This window comes from Mytilus californianus, unplaced genomic scaffold, assembly GCF_021869535.1.
Source record: "Mytilus californianus isolate M0D057914Y unplaced genomic scaffold, xbMytCali1.0.p SCAF_12, whole genome shotgun sequence".
In the NCBI taxonomy this organism is placed as follows: domain Eukaryota; kingdom Metazoa; phylum Mollusca; class Bivalvia; order Mytilida; family Mytilidae; genus Mytilus; species Mytilus californianus.
Window position 1 is genome coordinate 3,293,664 of NW_026262604.1, and position 19,793 is coordinate 3,313,456.

Consider the following 19,793-nt stretch of genomic DNA (forward strand, 5'->3'; position numbering starts at 1 on the left):
TCATAAACTCAAAACGAAATAATGTGCAGACATGTTGATTGTATAGATATCTGGTCTAACTTTACACAATAAGAATAAATTGACCCCAGCCAGGTCCAACCAATGAACAGAAATTTGGAATTTGTTGCTTCTCCTCAAAGGACGCGATATTTTGGACAAAGAGGAAAGACTGGTCAGTCCTTACTTAGAATAATTTGTCTGTGTATGGTGACACATGTGTCTACCTGCGGACTGTTATCTTGTGAACTAGCAAGTTAAAATTCCGGCTTGATGACTGTGTCGATCTAGTTCTTTTAAAAGAAGGTTTCATATTCATCTAACACCAACATGTTCTCGTTCTGCTTAAAGCATTTAATGTTTTTAAAACAGTGTCTCTTTTCCCTAAGTGAGAATATAGGTTGAGACCTTGCAATCTATTTTATTACATATAAAAATTGCTTATGTAATATTGAGATTGTAAATGTTTTGTTTTTTTAAATCAGTCGCTAGACCCGGTACGTCTAAACACTGCTCAGGACCTCCTGAGTGCACTCAGGACATACAAAGTGCACTCAGGACATGAAATATATGTTTTAGTGAGTGGTGAAGGTATGCATTTGATAGATAATTTAATTCTTCATCTATTAATTTTTGTTTTGATAAAATCATTTTAACATTTAAGGAGTTATTGAAGTTTTCATCGGCACGCACCGTTTTTGTGAAATATGTCAGGCATGACCGAGGATTATATTAAATGCCAATTATCAAGTTGATTAGGTCTTTTGATCTTTAATAATTAGGAGTGATTAGTGATGGTACTTACCTCATACAAGTAAGTTTCGCAGACAAACAAAATCAAGATGTCTTTTGAAAAATAAAGAACAATAAAGATATATTGTTTTAGAAAAAAAACGTTAAATAAACATTTTTCTTTTTGTTTGTAAGAATTGAAGCCAGTCGAGAAATATGAGAAATCTACATATATAGTTGGGAAATTTTCATTCAATTCATTTCATTTCATTAACTTAATAGATATTAAACATATCGTTATTATTTTCTTTGTATAGATTTTCGTATTTTATTAAAATTTCGTGCAATAAAAAGTTTAGTTTTATTCTTATTTCAAAAATTTAGAAGAATAATTCTTTCGTATTTTCATATCTCTAGATATATTACAATAGACTTTAATTGTATTGTTCCATGGTAAAAAAAAGAATCGGTGAAACACCATTTATAATTTACTTTTACAGCACGTACGCAGCCAAGCTAACAGTCAATCTGATCACTCACTAAAAATAGCGTTGAATTAAAAAAAAAATATTGATATCATCAGAGACATATATATATATACATGTGTATATATGTCTCTGGTATCATTGCGTTCTAATTCTTATTTATATAATTGTGTGTGTGTGTTTTGTTCTATTTTCTTGTCTTTGAGATTCATTCAAATAATTAACACTTTATTTTTGACCAATGAGAGGCTGTGTATGTATAACATAACGATTCAATCAAAATTTCATTTGTTAGATTTATTCCCCTATAGAAACTTGTTCTTGTCCAGTAATACATGTAAATTCCTTGAACGAGTTTGAAAAGGGAAATAAATTTGTCATACTTTTCATGAATTAAGATTTAGTTTTGTAAATGGAACCCGTTCTTAACTGTAGAAGCCGTACTTACCGAAATACGCTTTTCAAATAAGCAAATCTCATATAGTTAGTGTTCTTTCTCATTTTTATCGTTCTTGTCCAGTAATTTCATTCTTGAGTAATACGAATGCTTTAACAAATCCGCATTTAGTAAGATTTATCTTTCTCATTAAAGTTAAAAATTATCATATTTGGGTATTATTTCTAAATAATTTGTAAGTAAACGAAATCCGTTCAAACCACGACTAAGTCTTCGTGCACAGAGTTTGAAGTGTGAAAACCCCAGAAGCGTGATCGTAAGCCAAACCAAAGGAAAAGACCAAGGACAGCACGTACGCAGCCAAGATATTAGACTTAGCAAATCATATAAATAAATTCTGATCTGTCTTATTAATTTTAAATTCTAAATACTGTCATTGAAAATATAGGACCAGTTCATAGTTTCAATAAATTTGTTATCTATATCAAGGCTGTGAAAATATTGAATAAATTTTGAACATTCATGAAAAAGGTTATATCAAATATCGTCATAAAGTGTGCATTCCATAAGAAAATGTTTTTCAGTCTCTACACTGCAACTTTCACAAAACTTAATAACATCGTGTTATTCATTTTAAACGTAACACAGTACTAACAACACAATGCATAAGCAACAATAAAGATAATCCAATCAATTTTGTTGATTGGATAATTCACGGCTCAGTAGTTGTGTAATCAGTGACACGTGCCCTCATTATTTCATATGAATTAACATATCTATCTAAGTTCGATTTCAAATTCTACCAAAATTTAACTCTTGAATAAGCAGCGTGTAACGAATATATTCATCCATCCTGTGTGCAAATACAATGACTATAAAGGGTCCTGAGTGCACATTGTATGTCCTGAGTGTACTCAGGAGGTCCTGAGCGGTGTTTAGACGTACCCCGCTAGACCTTTAAGTCTGAGCGCTCTTAAAAATGAAAAGAAAGTCAAAATTGCGTCCATGTTTTTAAAATTCAATTAACAACTTTAAAATAAAAAAAATATTTGATTTAGGAATTAACCTAACATAATAGATATCGTTTATTACATATATAAGTTATACTGCTTAATCAAAAGTGCATTTTAACTGATGATTTATTCAACAATTCATAGTTACATTTATAAAATTGATATCAACTACTAGTTTGCTCATGCAATAATTAATTTTAATTTGATATTGCAAAACAAACAACAATTACATTGTTTATTCAAGAACATTAAAAATATAAAAATAATGTAGGACAATCAGAACTTTTCATGTTGGACAATCAGAACTCTAAAATTTTAAAAAGTGGAACAATCGGGAACCAACCGTATATATATGTACATATACCTATACATATATGTACATATACCTTGGTAATATTTATCAATTTCTTATAAAAAATTTTAGTTTTTTACATGTTTATATATTGAAAAAGTAATGTGTATTGTAATGCATTACACAGGCAAAGTAATTGTAATATAATGCATTACATGTGAGAAAAAATGTAATTGTAATGGAAGAATCACAAAGTAATTGTAATGTAGTGCATTACATTGCAATGTAATGGCCCCAGGCCTGTTTGTAAGAATCAGACAATTTTTGAAAAAAATCAAAACATGGCAGAAAAAAACCCACCGACATAACCATCCTATTTTGAAGTTACCCTCATCCTGAGTTAGAAATGGTAGGTCTTTCATTTCTGCGTGTCAGGTACTTTCGAGAAATTTTTAGATAACTTTTGGATAGAATGATAGAAAATTATGGAGTATTAGCTCCCCTTAATTGTTACTTTCTAGTGCATTTCAACCAAATTATATCTTGACTTACCAGAACAGGAAAAGGAAACGAGTGTTATATTCGTGCACCATTCTACATTTAGAGCATAATTTAATGTCAACTTCAGTGGGTTTTTGTTTGTCATATGTTTTCACCACTGCCTGATTCTTATGCAGATTGGCACTTAATTTCTTGTTTTCACTGTTCTTATTGGACTCATGATTTTTGATTGCTCTTTGGTATCTTGTCTCTTCTTATAAGCTCACCTGGACCAAACGGCTGAGAGAGCTATTCTCATCACTTGGCAATTGTTGTCTTGTCATACTTTTTTTTTTACAAAAATATTGTCCACTGAAACTACTGGGCCAAATAAAATCGAACTTGGCCACAATCATCATTTGGGTATCTAGTTTAAAAATGTGTCCAGTTCTACTGCATACCAACCAATATGACTCATGGCTAAAAGTAAAACTAGAACATAGTGGTAACGTAAAAAAATGCAAGATTTGTTTTTATACTTGAAATCCTCTATTGATAGAGAAAATTTAACAGGTGTTATTGCCAACAAATTATGATTTTTACCATTGTTTTTTTAATTTTTGCCTATTTTCTTGAAGATTATAATAGATAGAGAGAACTTAAAACTGCAAAAACTTTAAAAGGATCAGCAAGACAAACTCTATAAATAAATTTAACATGGCCAAAATCATGGGTAGACTCCTAAGTTCTTATAGCAAATGTATAGCAGTTTTATTTCTTTAGAATTGACATACTAGAGTGAAGAAGAAGCACACAAGTGCAAGATCAGCAAAAAAGAGATCTTATATATATATATAGTAATTAATTATATTCTAGTCTACTCTTAATGTTGGAGAGTGGCATTTTTGAAAATGCACATACATTGTACAGCCAATTGAATGACACATGATGTACTTCAAAAGTCTTTTAGAGCCTCTAGTTTACAATAGAAACTTGCCAAGACATAAATTTACATTTTGGGCCAAATTCATTTAAACCAAGTTTTGATGACTGTCTTGAAATTTTTAAAGGAGAGCTCTGCTTTTATGAGAAAATAATAAAAATGATATCAGAAAAAATGCCTGACGAGCTTAAAAAATTGGCTGGTTCACAGCACCAACAATTCTTTGATTTATGTTTCTGTATCATTTTTTTATTGTTCATTTGTATTTTAGTTTGAGTCTCTTGTAAGAAAGGCAAACCTAGTGGAATTCTTTCAGTTTTCAAGGACATACACAATATTTGCTCCCAATGACACAGCCTATGAGAACCTCACTCCAGACAGGAAGCACATTGTCGATACCATGGTGGGCATTGATCTTCAAAACTTTGTCAAGTTTCATGTCAGTAAGTACATATAGGAATAAAATTAATATTTAACATTAGTAACAGCATTCTAAAATTCTTTGATACTCATCCTATTTTTTGGAAAGTTTGGGATCCGGTTTGGTTGTTTTTTTTTGCATTTTCATGCAAATGTATCATGCTTAATTTAAATAAAAGAAAATAGGTAGATGATCTTAAACATTTTAATTTGTGTATGAAAAAAATTGGTTTGGAAGGGGGAGGGGACAGCTTGAGTTTTCATTTTACTGAAAGTTGTACTTTAGACTTGTCCAAATTGTGGTCTTGAATGGAGCACACTGTTTTTGATCTTCATCAAATTTAGAGTCCCAAATATGCCCCAAATACACCTTCTACTTCAGAATGTTGGAATTTGATCCAATACTATATAAATAACACATAGCTGAGAGGGTGATAGAGCAGATTGTTACCCAGAGAAAACATTGTCAACTGAGACGAAGCCAAGGTTGACATTGTCTTTTCGAGGGGAAACAATCTGCTCTATCACCCTCTTAGATATGTGTTATTTAATTTGTTATACTGAATGTTCTGTTATTGCTGTCTATTAAATTTCAAATTCAAAGTAATAAACTATGTCGTCTTGTACAAAACAATCATCTGCATTTATTAAAGCGCACACTTGAGCACACTTGAGCAAGCGTCTCCGTGAAGGGTAATAGAGTATTTGCCATGGGATAGAGTAAATTGTCTTCCTCGTATTAACCAATCAAAATCTAGATTAGAGTCCTATTGATGTATACCCCACATTTTTTAATTTCTTAACCCTAATTATTTTTTCAGTTGAAGGACAAAGGTTAATGACAGGAGATTTCCAAGATAATTCAGTAAGAAGAAGTATGTCTTCAAGTAAACTGTATATTAATAGACGAGAAGGGAGTGTAAGTAGCAATGTAATCTCATGGCCTTACAGTTTTAAAGTAAGACTTGTGAAATTGGTTAAAATAATACTTGAAATAGGCCTAAACATTTTCAGAATAAGACATAGAATGTAAAAATAAGATATAGTATGATTGCATATGAGACAACCCTCCTCCAGAGACCAAATGACATAGAAGTTAACTACTATAGGTCAACGTATGGCCTTCAACAATGAACAAAACCCACATAGTAAGCTATAAAAGGCCCTAAAATGACAAATGTAAAACAATTCAGACAGAAAACCAAGGGCCTGATTGATGTACAAAACAATAAACGAAAAACAATGATATACAGCAACAAACGACAATCATTGAATTACAGGCTCCTGACTATTGAATTACTTGTGAAATTTTAGACACTTAACACTCACTGTCAGTATAAATCTTAAAAAATCATCAGGTATTAGCATATTTATTTCACACATATTAATCACATTCACTGATAACACATAATTTCTTCATGCAAATGAATTCTTTATTGAAAATTCTACAACTACATAAACATGATGAAGATAAAATTTTCATATCCAATATTTTGTTAAATTACTATCATTAATAATTAAGTCTTGTCAATAACTGTTTTGAAATTTTCATCCTTATATAGGGGGTGGATGGGGGTTTACAGAATAGACAATGATGGGCAAAATTTATAAAGAATAGAGAAAAATGGACCAAAAAAATTAAGAATAGAGAAAAATGGCATAAAAAATTAAAGAAAACAGAAATAGAGGACCCCCCATGCAGACCCTCTTTTATGTGTTTTGCGTTTGTTTGTTCACCTTGCATCCTATGATATTAAAGTTATGGATGTAAATTTCTATTTCCAGGCAATTTCTGGTTGGTTTGGACCAACAACGTTCTTTGTTAATGGAGCTATTGTATCACCAGAGCAGAAAGATCTGGTTGGTATAAATGGTGTGGTCCATGGACTTATGATCTGGATTGATAAGACCAGTCTGAAGACATCTTATGAATATACACAGTCTCCAGACAATCCAAAAGTCAACTCTACGTAAGTCACAGAAGTCCTACTAGAAAATCTTTCTAAGAGTATGAATAAGGCCATCCTTACAAAAATTCTTTATTGGATGTTTCCTACCCATGCCTTGTTGGGATGGGTAGGTAGGTAGGGATTTTATTTGTTTTGGCCAACAACATATGTTTACATGTTTTAGACAAGAAAAGGACATTAAAGCAGGAAAAAATCATTTAAAAAAAATTTGAACTGATTTGTGTCATAAAATTTCGGGTAGGCAGCTTTTTAGGGTAGGTAGGCAACATGAAACAATCTAAATTCTATTTTTGGCCCAGAAGGAGATGTTTGCTGTACAAAAATGAGATAGTTACTTGATGACACAAAAAAGACATGTAGAGGTCAACACAGGGTCATCTATGATAGACAGAGCTACATACAGGTTAAAGGGGAGATAATTCAACTTTCTTACTTCAAGATTACTATATGTGGTTATAGTCTCTACAAAGGGCAACTCCTCACAAATGCTTAAATGGTTATTGATGGAAATTTACACGGTTGTAGAACTGTATTATCTGTGTCAAACTTGTTAAAGGGCAAATAATCAAATTTGGGTGGCAGAGGAATCCTTTTGAATCTCGGAGTTCACTCACAGTTTGAACTCGCAGTTCTAGTTATTTTATATACATATAATACTCTAACATGTTTTTTTTTTTATTTGTAGGAAGTTTTATACAGAGATTTTGAATAAGCTATCTATATCTGGACAGTTCTATGATCCTATCAAAGATCTCCAGAATTACGATGGAAGATTTACACTCTTCGTACCAAATGATGCTGCTATAGATAGAATAGATTCATCTAAACTTAGAGACCTTCAACAAGATGTACAGAAATTACATGAGGTATCTAGTGATGAGGAACCTCATTTCAGGAGGGGGAACTGTTAAGTCAATCCTTTTGGGTACATTTTAGACAAATAATTGATCTAAATTTATTTTGAAAAATATAATTTTTCTTTCATTAAATAATCTTTTTCTAAATTTTTTGCAAATATTTACAATTGCTTGAATGCATTTTGCTGGATTTGGCCATAACATATTTTAGATTCTCTTCCCTCGACTAACCTCAACCTTTAGGTCCCAATTTAACAGCCAGAAAGGGCAAAACATAACATTTATTCCCTTCCCCCCCCTTTTTTCTAAAGTTGGATGAGAATCTATTACTTTTAAAATTTTTCCAATTAGGATAGTAACTACATTTAAATCAGTGAGATTTCTAAAGTGTAAGTAAGTCACCTTACTGCCAATGTGAACAGTACTGTATTTAAAATCGATATGAATTATATTTTTTTTTCGTTTTAATATGCATTTAAATTTCTATTTTACAGGTGGTTAGGGCACATTACATAAAGAATGCTGCATTGTTTACAACTTATGTTAATCACAATCAGGGATTCCTTAATGCCAATCAAAGAGCGCTGTCAATACGCAAACCATATCCATATAACGGTATGTATCAGGTGTTTATAAATATGTTAATCACAATCAGGGATTCCTTAACCCTGATCAGAGAGCTCTGTCTATACGCAAACCATATCCATATAATGGTATGTATCAGGTGTTTATAAATATGATAATCACAATCAGGGATTCCTTAACCCTGATCAGAGAGCTCTGTCTATACGCAAACCATATCCATATAACGGTATGTATCAGGTGTTTATAAATATGTTAATCACAATCAGGGATTCCTTAACCCTGATCAGAGAGCTCTGTCTATACGCAAACCATATCCATATAACGGTATGTATCAGGTGTTTATAAATATGTTAATCACAATCAGGGATTCCTTAACCCTGATCAGAGAGCTCTGTCTATACGCAAACCATATCCATATAAGGGGAAGGAACTTTTTTTAATCACAATCAGGGATTCCTTAACCCTGATCAGAGAGCTCTGTCTATACGCAAACCATATCCATATAAGGGGAAGGAACTTTTTTTAATCACAATCAGGGATTCCTTAACCCTGATCAGAGAGCTCTGTCTATACGCAAACCATATCCATATAAGGGGAAGGAACTTTTTTTAATCACAATCAGGGATTCCTTAACCCTGATCAGAGAGCTCTGTCTATACGCAAACCATATCCATATAAGGGGAAGGAACTTTTTTTAATCACAATCAGGGATTCCTTAACCCTGATCAGAGAGCTCTGTCTATACGCAAACCATATCCATATAAGGGGAAGGAACTTTTTTTAATCACAATCAGGGATTCCTTAACCCTGATCAGAGAGCTCTGTCTATACGCAAACCATATCCATATAAGGGGAAGGAACTTTTTTTAATCACAATTAGGGATTCCTTAACCCTGATCAGAGAGCTCTGTCTATACGCAAACCATATCCATATAAGGGGAAGGAACTTTTTTTAATCACAATCAGGGATTCCTTAACCCTGATCAGAGAGCTCTGTCTATACGCATACCATATCCATATAAGGGGAAGGAACTTTTTTCAATCACAATCAGGGATTCCTTAACCCTGATCAGAGAGCTCTGTCTATACGCAAACCATATCCATATAAGGGGAAGGAACTTTTTTTAATCACAATCAGGGATTCCTTAACCCTGATCAGAGAGCTCTGTCTATACGCAAACCATATCCATATAAGGGGAAGGAACTTTTTTTAATCACAATCAGGGATTCCTTAACCCTGATCAGAGAGCTCTGTCTATACGCAAACCATATCCATATAAGGGGAAGGAACTTTTTTTAATCACAATCAGGGATTCCTTAACCCTGATCAGAGAGCTCTGTCTATACGCAAACCATATCCATATAAGGGGAAGGAACTTTTTTTAATCACAATCAGGGATTCCTTAACCCTGATCAGAGAGCTCTGTCTATACGCAAACCATATCCATATAAGGGGAAGGAACTTTTTTTAATCACAATCAGGGATTCCTTAACCCTGATCAGAGAGCTCTGTCTATACGCAAACCATATCCATATAAGGGGAAGGAACTTTTTTTAATCACAATCAGGGATTCCTTAACCCTGATCAGAGAGCTCTGTCTATACGCAAACCATATCCATATAAGGGGAAGGAACTTTTTTTAATCACAATCAGGGATTCCTTAACCCTGATCAGAGAGCTCTGTCTATACGCAAACCATATCCATATAAGGGGAAGGAACTTTTTTTAATCACAATCAGGGATTCCTTAACCCTGATCAGAGAGCTCTGTCTATACGCAAACCATATCCATATAAGGGGAAGGAACTTTTTTTAATCACAATCAGGGATTCCTTAACCCTGATCAGAGAGCTCTGTCTATACGCAAACCATATCCATATAAGGGGAAGGAACTTTTTTTAATCACAATCAGGGATTCCTTAACCCTGATCAGAGAGCTCTGTCTATACGCAAACCATATCCATATAAGGGGAAGGAACTTTTTTTAATCACAATCAGGGATTCCTTAACCCTGATCAGAGAGCTCTGTCTATACGCAAACCATATCCATATAAGGGGAAGGAACTTTTTTTAATCACAATCAGGGATTCCTTAACCCTGATCAGAGAGCTCTGTCTATACGCAAACCATATCCATATAAGGGGAAGGAACTTTTTTTAATCACAATCAGGGATTCCTTAACCCTGATCAGAGAGCTCTGTCTATACGCAAACCATATCCATATAAGGGGAAGGAACTTTTTTTAATCACAATCAGGGATTCCTTAACCCTGATCAGAGAGCTCTGTCTATACGCAAACCATATCCATATAAGGGGAAGGAACTTTTTTTAATCACAATCAGGGATTCCTTAACCCTGATCAGAGAGCTCTGTCTATACGCAAACCATATACATATAAGGGGAAGGAACTTTTTTTAATCACAATCAGGGATTCCTTAACCCTGATCAGAGAGCTCTGTCTATACGCAAACCATATCCATATAAGGGGAAGGAACTTTTTTTAATCACAATTAGGGATTCCTTAACCCTGATCAGAGAGCTCTGTCTATACGCAAACCATATCCATATAAGGGGAAGGAACTTTTTTTAATCACAATCAGGGATTCCTTAACCCTGATCAGAGAGCTCTGTCTATACGCATACCATATCCATATAAGGGGAAGGAACTTTTTTCAATCACAATCAGGGATTCCTTAACCCTGATCAGAGAGCTCTGTCTATACGCAAACCATATCCATATAAGGGGAAGGAACTTTTTTTAATCACAATCAGGGATTCCTTAACCCTGATCAGAGAGCTCTGTCTATACGCAAACCATATCCATATAAGGGGAAGGAACTTTTTTTAATCACAATCAGGGATTCCTTAACCCTGATCAGAGAGCTCTGTCTATACGCAAACCATATCCATATAAGGGGAAGGAACTTTTTTTAATCACAATCAGGGATTCCTTAACCCTGATCAGAGAGCTCTGTCTATACGCAAACCATATCCATATAAGGGGAAGGAACTTTTTTTAATCACAATCAGGGATTCCTTAACCCTGATCAGAGAGCTCTGTCTATACGCAAACCATATCCATATAAGGGGAAGGAACTTTTTTTAATCACAATCAGGGATTCCTTAACCCTGATCAGAGAGCTCTGTCTATACGCAAACCATATCCATATAAGGGGAAGGAACTTTTTTTAATCACAATTAGGGATTCCTTAACCCTGATCAGAGAGCTCTGTCTATACGCAAACCATATCCATATAAGGGGAAGGAACTTTTTTTAATCACAATCAGGGATTCCTTAACCCTGATCAGAGAGCTCTGTCTATACGCAAACCATATCCATATAAGGGGAAGGAACTTTTTTCAATCACAATCAGGGATTCCTTAACCCTGATCAGAGAGCTCTGTCTATACGCAAACCATATCCATATAAGGGGAAGGAACTTTTTTTAATCACAATCAGGGATTCCTTAACCCTGATCAGAGAGCTCTGTCTATACGCAAACCATATCCATATAAGGGGAAGGAACTTTTTTTAATCACAATCAGGGATTCCTTAACCCTGATCAGAGAGCTCTGTCTATACGCAAACCATATCCATATAAGGGGAAGGAACTTTTTTTAATCACAATCAGGGATTCCTTAACCCTGATCAGAGAGCTCTGTCTATACGCAAACCATATCCATATAAGGGGAAGGAACTTTTTTCAATCACAATCAGGGATTCCTCAACTTTGAATGTCCCTTTGGTATCCTTTGCCTCTCTTTTAACACCAATCAAAGAGCTCTGTCAATATGCAAACCATATCCATATAACAGTAAGAAACAGCTGTTTATAAATGCCAAAAAGATGTCACTATCAATATGGAAGACAATATTTTAAAAATTCATTAAAGAATGTAAGAAAGGCAAGATGAAAATAAATATGGTTCAAAATCATTTGGATGAATCAGTTACTTTATAGACTGGGATTTTAGTTTGCAAATCTTCAAAAATGTTTAAGGATGTTCGCTACTCTTGATTTTGATTTTTTTGTCAGATATTCGGAATCCTCTAGTTTTATCCATGTAGTGCAAATAAAAAAATTTCCTACTAACCCCTCCTTTTCTTTTCATAATTTTATAACATATAGTTTGAAAAGCCATTTTTGAAAATCTTATAAAAGCCTTATTATTTTTTCACAGTTTTTGAAAGTAAAAAGCTGCCAATGTTAAATGCATGAAAAATCTAGAGAGAATCATTTCCCGCCAAATTTACCATATCTTATATCTCAAAAACAAGCACACGGTCCCTTCATTTTTTTTCCTGTTTTTTTAGCTTCTTTATTTATATTCTTTCAATTTATAACAGTCTTTTAAAAAGCTTGTTATTTTGAAACAGAGTAGCAAACATCCTTAAAGAGTGTTGAGGGCTCATTACACAAATTAAAATTTATCGATAATAAAGGTAATAACTGGCCTTAGTGTAAACAGGCTAATGTTGCTTAAATCCATGTCATTTGGACTCAAATGGATAGTTGCCTCATTTGGCCATCATAAAATTGAGAATGGAAATGGGGAATGTGTCAAAGAGACAACAACCCGACCAAAGGGCAGAAAACAGCCGAAGGCCACCAATGGGTCTTCAACACAGCGAGAAAATCCAACACCCGGAGGCGGGCTTCAGCTGGCCCCTAAACAAAAATGTGTACTAGTTCGATGAAAATGGACGTCACACTAAACTCCAAAACATATAAATGAACTAAAATTAAAAAAAACATACAAGACTAGCAAAGGCCAGAGGCTCCGGACTCCTCATTTCTTTAATATATATTGACTCATTATAACAATACCTTTACTTTGATATTTCAAGTAATGACCACTGTCCTACTTTAAGCTTGTATTGGAATACAAACAAAAGCTTAAAGATTTGTTCATATTTTCAAAAAATGTAGTTTGACATCATGATATTTTCAAAATACGTAGTGTAATATTCCCATATTTTTTACGGATAAAAATACAGATTAATAAAAAAAAATGTACTGTTAGAATGTTGTACAGTAAAAGAAGATGACTTTTATAAAATGCTCTCAATAAATTAAAAAAAAATGTGTTAATAACATAAAAGTAAAATATTCAGTACATTTTATTATCAGAGTTATCTCCCATTGTATAGAGCCAAGTTTTCGAAATTTTTGAATCAAAGGAAAACAATTCTGTATTCTCAAGACAGTTTTTACCATTAAATGAAAATTATATGAATTTCTTTATCAATATGGAAAGTTCCGCAAATAATTCACATTTCTGCATCAGCACCAATATGGCAGTGCACAGTAGAATAGCAGTTTTTATAGGCATCATATTTAGGATTTTAAATTCAATTTTTTGTCCTTTTTTCTATTCAAACATTTTGCTTGAGGAGTTTTCTTTATTCACAATGGCTGTCTGTCCTCAATATAAATTGCAATTCATCTCTTTCAGTCTATGTCAACAGTGGTGGAGTCACGTCAGCGATTACAATGGGAAATATAACAGTCAACAATGGAGTCATCCATGTTTGTGATCGCTTGCTAGGTTTCATCTATAATACAGTACGACAGCAGATATCAGAAGACTCACCGTATGTATAGTTTTGAATATATCAATTATGATATAATCCATATATAAATAACAGTGGAACAAATTCCTGTTTTTATATTTTTTGTTCTTTGGATTAAAGGAAAATATTAAGTATACATCAAGGAGCCAGAGACCAAATGACAAAAACCAGACGACATTAAGTGGTCAACATACAGTCTTTAGTTATATATAAGAAGATGTGGTATGAGTGCCAATGAGACAACTCTCCATCCAAGTCACAATTTGTAAAAGTAAACCATTATAGGTCAAAGTAAGGCCTTCAACACGGAGCCTTGGCTCACACCGAACAGCCAGCTATCAAGGGACCCAAAAATGACAGATGTAAAACCATTCAAACAGGAAAACCAACGGTCTAATCTATATAAAAAAGGAGAAACGAGAAATGCTTATGAACCACGTCAACAAACGACAACCACTGAACAACAGGTTCCTGACTTAGGACAAGTGCAAACAAATGCAGCGGGTTTAAACGTTTTAACAGGCACCAACCTTCACCCTAACCTGAAATAATAGTGTAATATCACAACATGGAAAGACACACTATAAAATATCAATTGAAATGGCTTAACTCAATCAAAAGACATATTAACAAAAACAAGTAAACATACACTGAACGAATAAATTTGATCTATGACACAATGTAAATTTAACTGTAGTTAGGTGTCTATACAATATGTCAAGGTTTAAATCACTCTGTGTTTAAATAAATTGTAGAAACTATATTATTCATGGGTTACACTGACTTTACTCAGTCAGTGAGTTTCATGACATATTGTTGCATTTTTCTCTGAAACTTCAAATCAGAGCATACTGAAATTTGGTAACAAGCTTTATATAAGGATGCTTTATAGTGTGATGCATTTTCACATTCATCTGTCACTAATTTACTTAAATATTCTTTCACATAATGGCCATGTTTGTAAATTTCTTCAATTTTTCTCAGGAACTATATAAATCCTAAACTTTGGTATCCAGCTACATGTCGGCAAGGTATTCCATGTGATGCATTTATTACTTTATATCAATTTAATATTAACCGAAAAAATTAAAGTGGGAGGGAAAGGGGGGTTTCAAAAATGAAAGTAACTTGCAGTTTAACAAAATACAAAATAATCGAAAGACTTGTATGCAGAAATCGTCAAAACCACAAAATCCAGACAACCCCGATATTCCTCAGGCCATGAATATTTACAAGTTCTTACAAAAATTATTCCACAGTTTGTGATCTTTTTTTTTTCTATCTTCAGATTATTTGACCAGTTAATTAATAAAGCTTCAGAAGAGACAAGGCAAGCCCTTGTTACACAGACTGGGGTCAATGTATTTGCTCCTACAGCAGAGGCCTTTCAAAAAATCAAGAGAGTTCCCTGGGTGTCACTTAACTTTGATACTAAGCTGATTGACAAGGTAGGTTAGGTAAAATCAAGAGAGTTCCCTGGGTGTCACTTAACTTTGATACTAAGCTGATTGACAAGGTAGGTTAGGTAAAATCAAGAGAGATATGGACTTAGTTTTTATTTTTTTGCAGTTAATATCATACAGTCTAGGGTTAATGTTTTCAGACATCAATAATTTTGTTGAATATTATGAAACTTTGACAAAAGCTTTTATATGATTAAGAGATAATGTCTAAAGGAAATTTTGAACATATTTTCTTTCATTTTTCAATTTTTATGCCCCCACCGTAGCGGTGGGGGCATTAAGTTTTACCCTTGTCCGTCTGTACATACGTACGTCCCAAATTTCCGTTCTCTAACTTGAGTTTGCCTCAACCAAATGTTATGAAACTTATACACACTGCTTATTACCACAAAACACAGATCAAGTTTGAATTTTGGTGGCGTCACTTTAACCATTCTAGAGTTATGCCCTTTTATAAACGGAAAAATTGCAAAATTTTTAGTTTCCGTTCTCTAACTTAAGTTTGCCTCAACCAAATGTTATGAAACTTATACACAATGCTTATTACCACAAAACATGGATCAAGTTTGAATTTTAGTGGCGTCACATTAACCGTTCTAGAGTTATGCCCTTTATAAATGGAAAAATTGCAAAATTTTTAGTTTCTGTTCTCTAACTTAAGTTTGCCTCAACCAAATGTTATGAAACTTATAGACAATGCTTATTACCACAAAACACAGATCAAGTTTGAATTTTGGTGGCGTCACTTTAACCGTTCTAGAGTTATACCCCTTTATAAATGGAAAAATTGCAAAATTTTTAATTTCTTCTAAATATCAAGTAATTTTTGTCGAGCCTGCGACTTTTGTCGCAGAAAGCTCGACATAGGGATAGTGATCCGGCGGCGGCGGCGGCGTAAGCTAACTTCTTAAAAGCTTTATATTTTAGAAGGTGGAAGGTCTGGATGCTTCATACTTTGTATATGGATGCCTCATGTTACGAAGTTTCCGTCAGTCACATGTCCAATGTCCTTGACCTCATTTTCATGGTTCAGTGACTACTTGAAAAAAAAGTTAAGATTTTTTGTAATGTTAGATTCTCTCTTATTATAAGTAATAGGATAACTATATTTGGTATGTGCGTACCTTGCAAGGTCCTCATGCCCGTCAGACAGTTTTCACTTGACCTCGACCTCATTTCATGGATCAGTGAACAAGGTTAAGTTTTGGTGGTCAAGTCCATATCTCAGATACTATAAGCAATAGGTCTAGTATATTCGGTGTATGGAAGGACTGTAAGGTGTACATGTCCAACTGGCAGGTGTCATCCGACCTTGACCTCATTTTCATGGTTCAGTGGTTATAGTTAAGTTTTTGTGTTTTGGTCTGTTTTTCTTATACTGTATGCCATAGGTCTACTATATTTGGTGTATGGAATGATTGTAAGGTGTACATGTCTAGCGGGCAGGTGTCATCTGACCTTGACCTCATTTTCATGGTTCAGTGGTCAAAGTTAAGTTTTTGAGTTTTGGTCTTTTTTTCTAGTACTATATGCAATAGTTCAACTATATTTGGTATGTGCGTACCTTGCAAGGTCCTCATGCCCGTCAGACAGTTTTCACTTGACCTTGACCTCATTTCATGGATCAGTGAACAAGGTTAAGTTTTGGTGGTCAAGTCCATATCTCAGATACTATAAGCAATAGGTCTAGTATATTCGGTGTATGGAAGGATTGTAAGGTGTACATGTCCAACTGGCAGGTGTCATCTGACCTTGACCTCAGTTTCAAGGTTCAGTGGTTATAGTTAAGTTTTTGTGTTTTGGTTTGTTTTTCTTATACTGTATGCCATAGGTCTACTATATTTGGTGTATGGAATGATTGTAAGGTGTACATGTCTAGCGGGCAGGTGTCATCTGACCTTGACCTCATTTTCATGGTTCAGTGGTCAAAGTTAAGTTTTTTGAGTTTTGGTCCTTTTTTCTAATACTATATGCAATAGTTCAACTATATTTGGTGTATGGAAATATTTTATGATCTATTTGGCAGTCACACAGGTTTTATTTGACCTTGACCTCATTTTCAAGGTTCATTGCTCAGTGTTAAGTTTTTGTGTTTTGGTCTGTTTTTCTTAAACTATAAGCAGTAGGTCAATTATATTTGTTGTATGGAAGAATTGGTAGCTGTACATGCCTGCCTAGCATGGTTCATCTGACCTTGACCTCATTTTCATGGTTCATTGGTCAATGTTTAGTTTACTTGGTTAATGTTAAGTTTATGTGACAGTTGTAATAAAGCTTTATATTTAGGACTATCAACATAATATCAATGATTAGTAAAGAAGGCGAGACATTTCAGCGTGTGCACTCTTGTTAAAATTTGAGTTATCTTCCTTTGTCCATGATTATAGTTGAATCAACTACAATCAATGCTTTATACAATGCAATGTTTAATTTTTTTTATTAATAATTGGCAGTCAACTTTTACAATGAGGTGTTCACAAGATTAATTTATTGATTCTGTTTTAGGTATTGAAGCTTCACATTCTACAGCCTGGTCAACAAGTAATGGTGTCAAGCATGGTTGGAGAGTATGAGAGTCGACAGTTCAGAACTAGTCTATATTTAGAAGGAACAAACCCTAAGATAACTATTTATAGACAGAGGAATGGTAAGTGTTTCAGCGGTCACCTGTTTAAACCGGTCAGCGGTCACCTAATTTTCACATGAAATCATCTTTTCACCTTTTAACAACATTCTTTTTTATGTTTTTAACTAACCAATTCATCATGACGAAAAATTTTTGTATTCATTATCGAAGTCAAAATGAAAATTGGAACCTGTTTCTAACAGAGATCGTACAATAGGAGCTAAATAAGTGAATTCCTTGTGTTTCACACTTTTCTGTTTTCATTAAAAACCATATCACTGACTTATTTCTCCAGGAATATAAACATATTTCAAATGTTTTCTTCAAATTTACAGTGCCAGAATCTTTTGTGTTTTGAGCAAAACATAAAGAAGATAGAGAGAAACTAAACAGACAAAATGATCAACAAAAAAGAAATTTTTGTCATGAATTCTATTCTTGTCTACAATGTTGGAGAGAGTCCATTATTGGTAATGCACATAGACCTATGTGAGCGACACAGGCTCTTTAGAGCCTCTACTGTTAGTTTAATTTCACTGACGCAAGAAAGATAACTCTACCGATTGAAAAGAATAAAACAATTAGCCCGATCCCAGCCACAGGTGATCTCGGAATTGGAATAATTCGGAACCTCGTTTAAAAGGTCACCTCTCTTGAGCGGTCACTTTTGATACTTCCCAAGGGTGACTGCTTAATACAGGTTTGACTGTATATCCATTCTATTGCAGATACTTTTTCAGTTGATATGGTCTTACTCCAATCTATGAGTTATATATAAGTCTTTCTTGCATATTCTGAATTAATATGAGGCAGGCGGCCTGTGAATGAGGACAATGTAATGGTAATCAGATATTTGTGGAAAATTATATACTCCGGATGTGGATTCATTTATTTAAGTGGGTGCAATTTTGTGGATTGAGGAAAACTTGCATTTTCATGGATATTTAATTTCGTTGTTTTGGCAAAGTCTGCATACATTCCTTTAGAAAATTTGTAATTTGTTGAACATTTAAATTAGTTATTCCCCTGTACTCACGAAATCCAGGAAATTCGGTATCCAAAGAATATTAATGAATTCACAGTATACAAGATCTGAAAATAAGTATGACCTGATCAAGAAAGGAGTTGGTCATAAATCAACTTGAAATTTAGTTCACATATATACACATGACATAGGCGGATCCAAGGCCCCCCCCCCCTTTCGGGGGAAAAATTTGGTTGATTATATAGGGAATCACTGAAGCATGACTGGAGCGGGCTCCCCCCCTTATGAAAAGTTCTGGATCCGCCACTGCATGATCATTATGGAAATATAGTGCAACTAAGCATGGTGTTCTATTGGCACATATTCTGTTTATGGTCAAGACTATCCTGCTTTAATATTCACAGGTCATTTGTTTTTCATCAAAAGTCACAGTTAATTGATTAATATATTTCCTCAAACAAATTAAATATTTGAAATTACTGAATTTCAATGAAATATTTATAAAGCATCATTCTATTGGAAGCTCAGCTTTACAGCTCTTCTATAAAAGCATGCAAAGCAAACCTTTGATCAACTTGCTATGTTTGCTTGGATGTTTGCAAACAATAGGTAGGGGGAGTTTCAGTCTGTTTTTATATAACTGACATGCAATGAAGTTAATGTTTATTGTCCAATCAAATTCCATTATATAGTAAACAGACTGAAACAGACTACCTACCTTTTGTTTACAAACATCCAAACAAACATAGCAAGCAAGTTGATCAAAGGTTTGCTTTGCATGCTTTTATAGAAGAGCTGCAACCAACACAGATTTTTACTCCTTGACCTTATCTTTTTTCAGAAACTTTTTTACTCCTTGACCTTATTTTTTTCAGAATTGTTTTTTATTCCTTGACCTTATCTTTTTTTCAGAAACTTTTTTACTCCTTGACCTGATATTTTTTCAGAAACTTATTTACTCCTTGATCTTATCT

The 19,793-nt window shown here is 33.8% G+C and overlaps 1 protein-coding gene across 1 annotated transcript in view; it reads left to right on the top strand.

Annotated features, from left to right (window-relative positions):
- The window catches only part of LOC127721224 (fasciclin-1-like), a 41,884-nt gene that overhangs the window by 10,930 nt on the left and 11,161 nt on the right, over positions 1–19,793 (top strand). The window contains exons 2-9 of the mRNA XM_052227903.1: positions 4,611–4,782; positions 5,581–5,678; positions 6,545–6,729; positions 7,415–7,595; positions 8,081–8,201; positions 13,628–13,766; positions 15,034–15,193; positions 17,714–17,855. Coding sequence (XP_052083863.1) covers positions 4,611–4,782; positions 5,581–5,678; positions 6,545–6,729; positions 7,415–7,595; positions 8,081–8,201; positions 13,628–13,766; positions 15,034–15,193; positions 17,714–17,855 — 1,198 coding nt within the window. The remainder of the gene's footprint in view (positions 1–4,610; positions 4,783–5,580; positions 5,679–6,544; positions 6,730–7,414; positions 7,596–8,080; positions 8,202–13,627; positions 13,767–15,033; positions 15,194–17,713; positions 17,856–19,793) is intronic.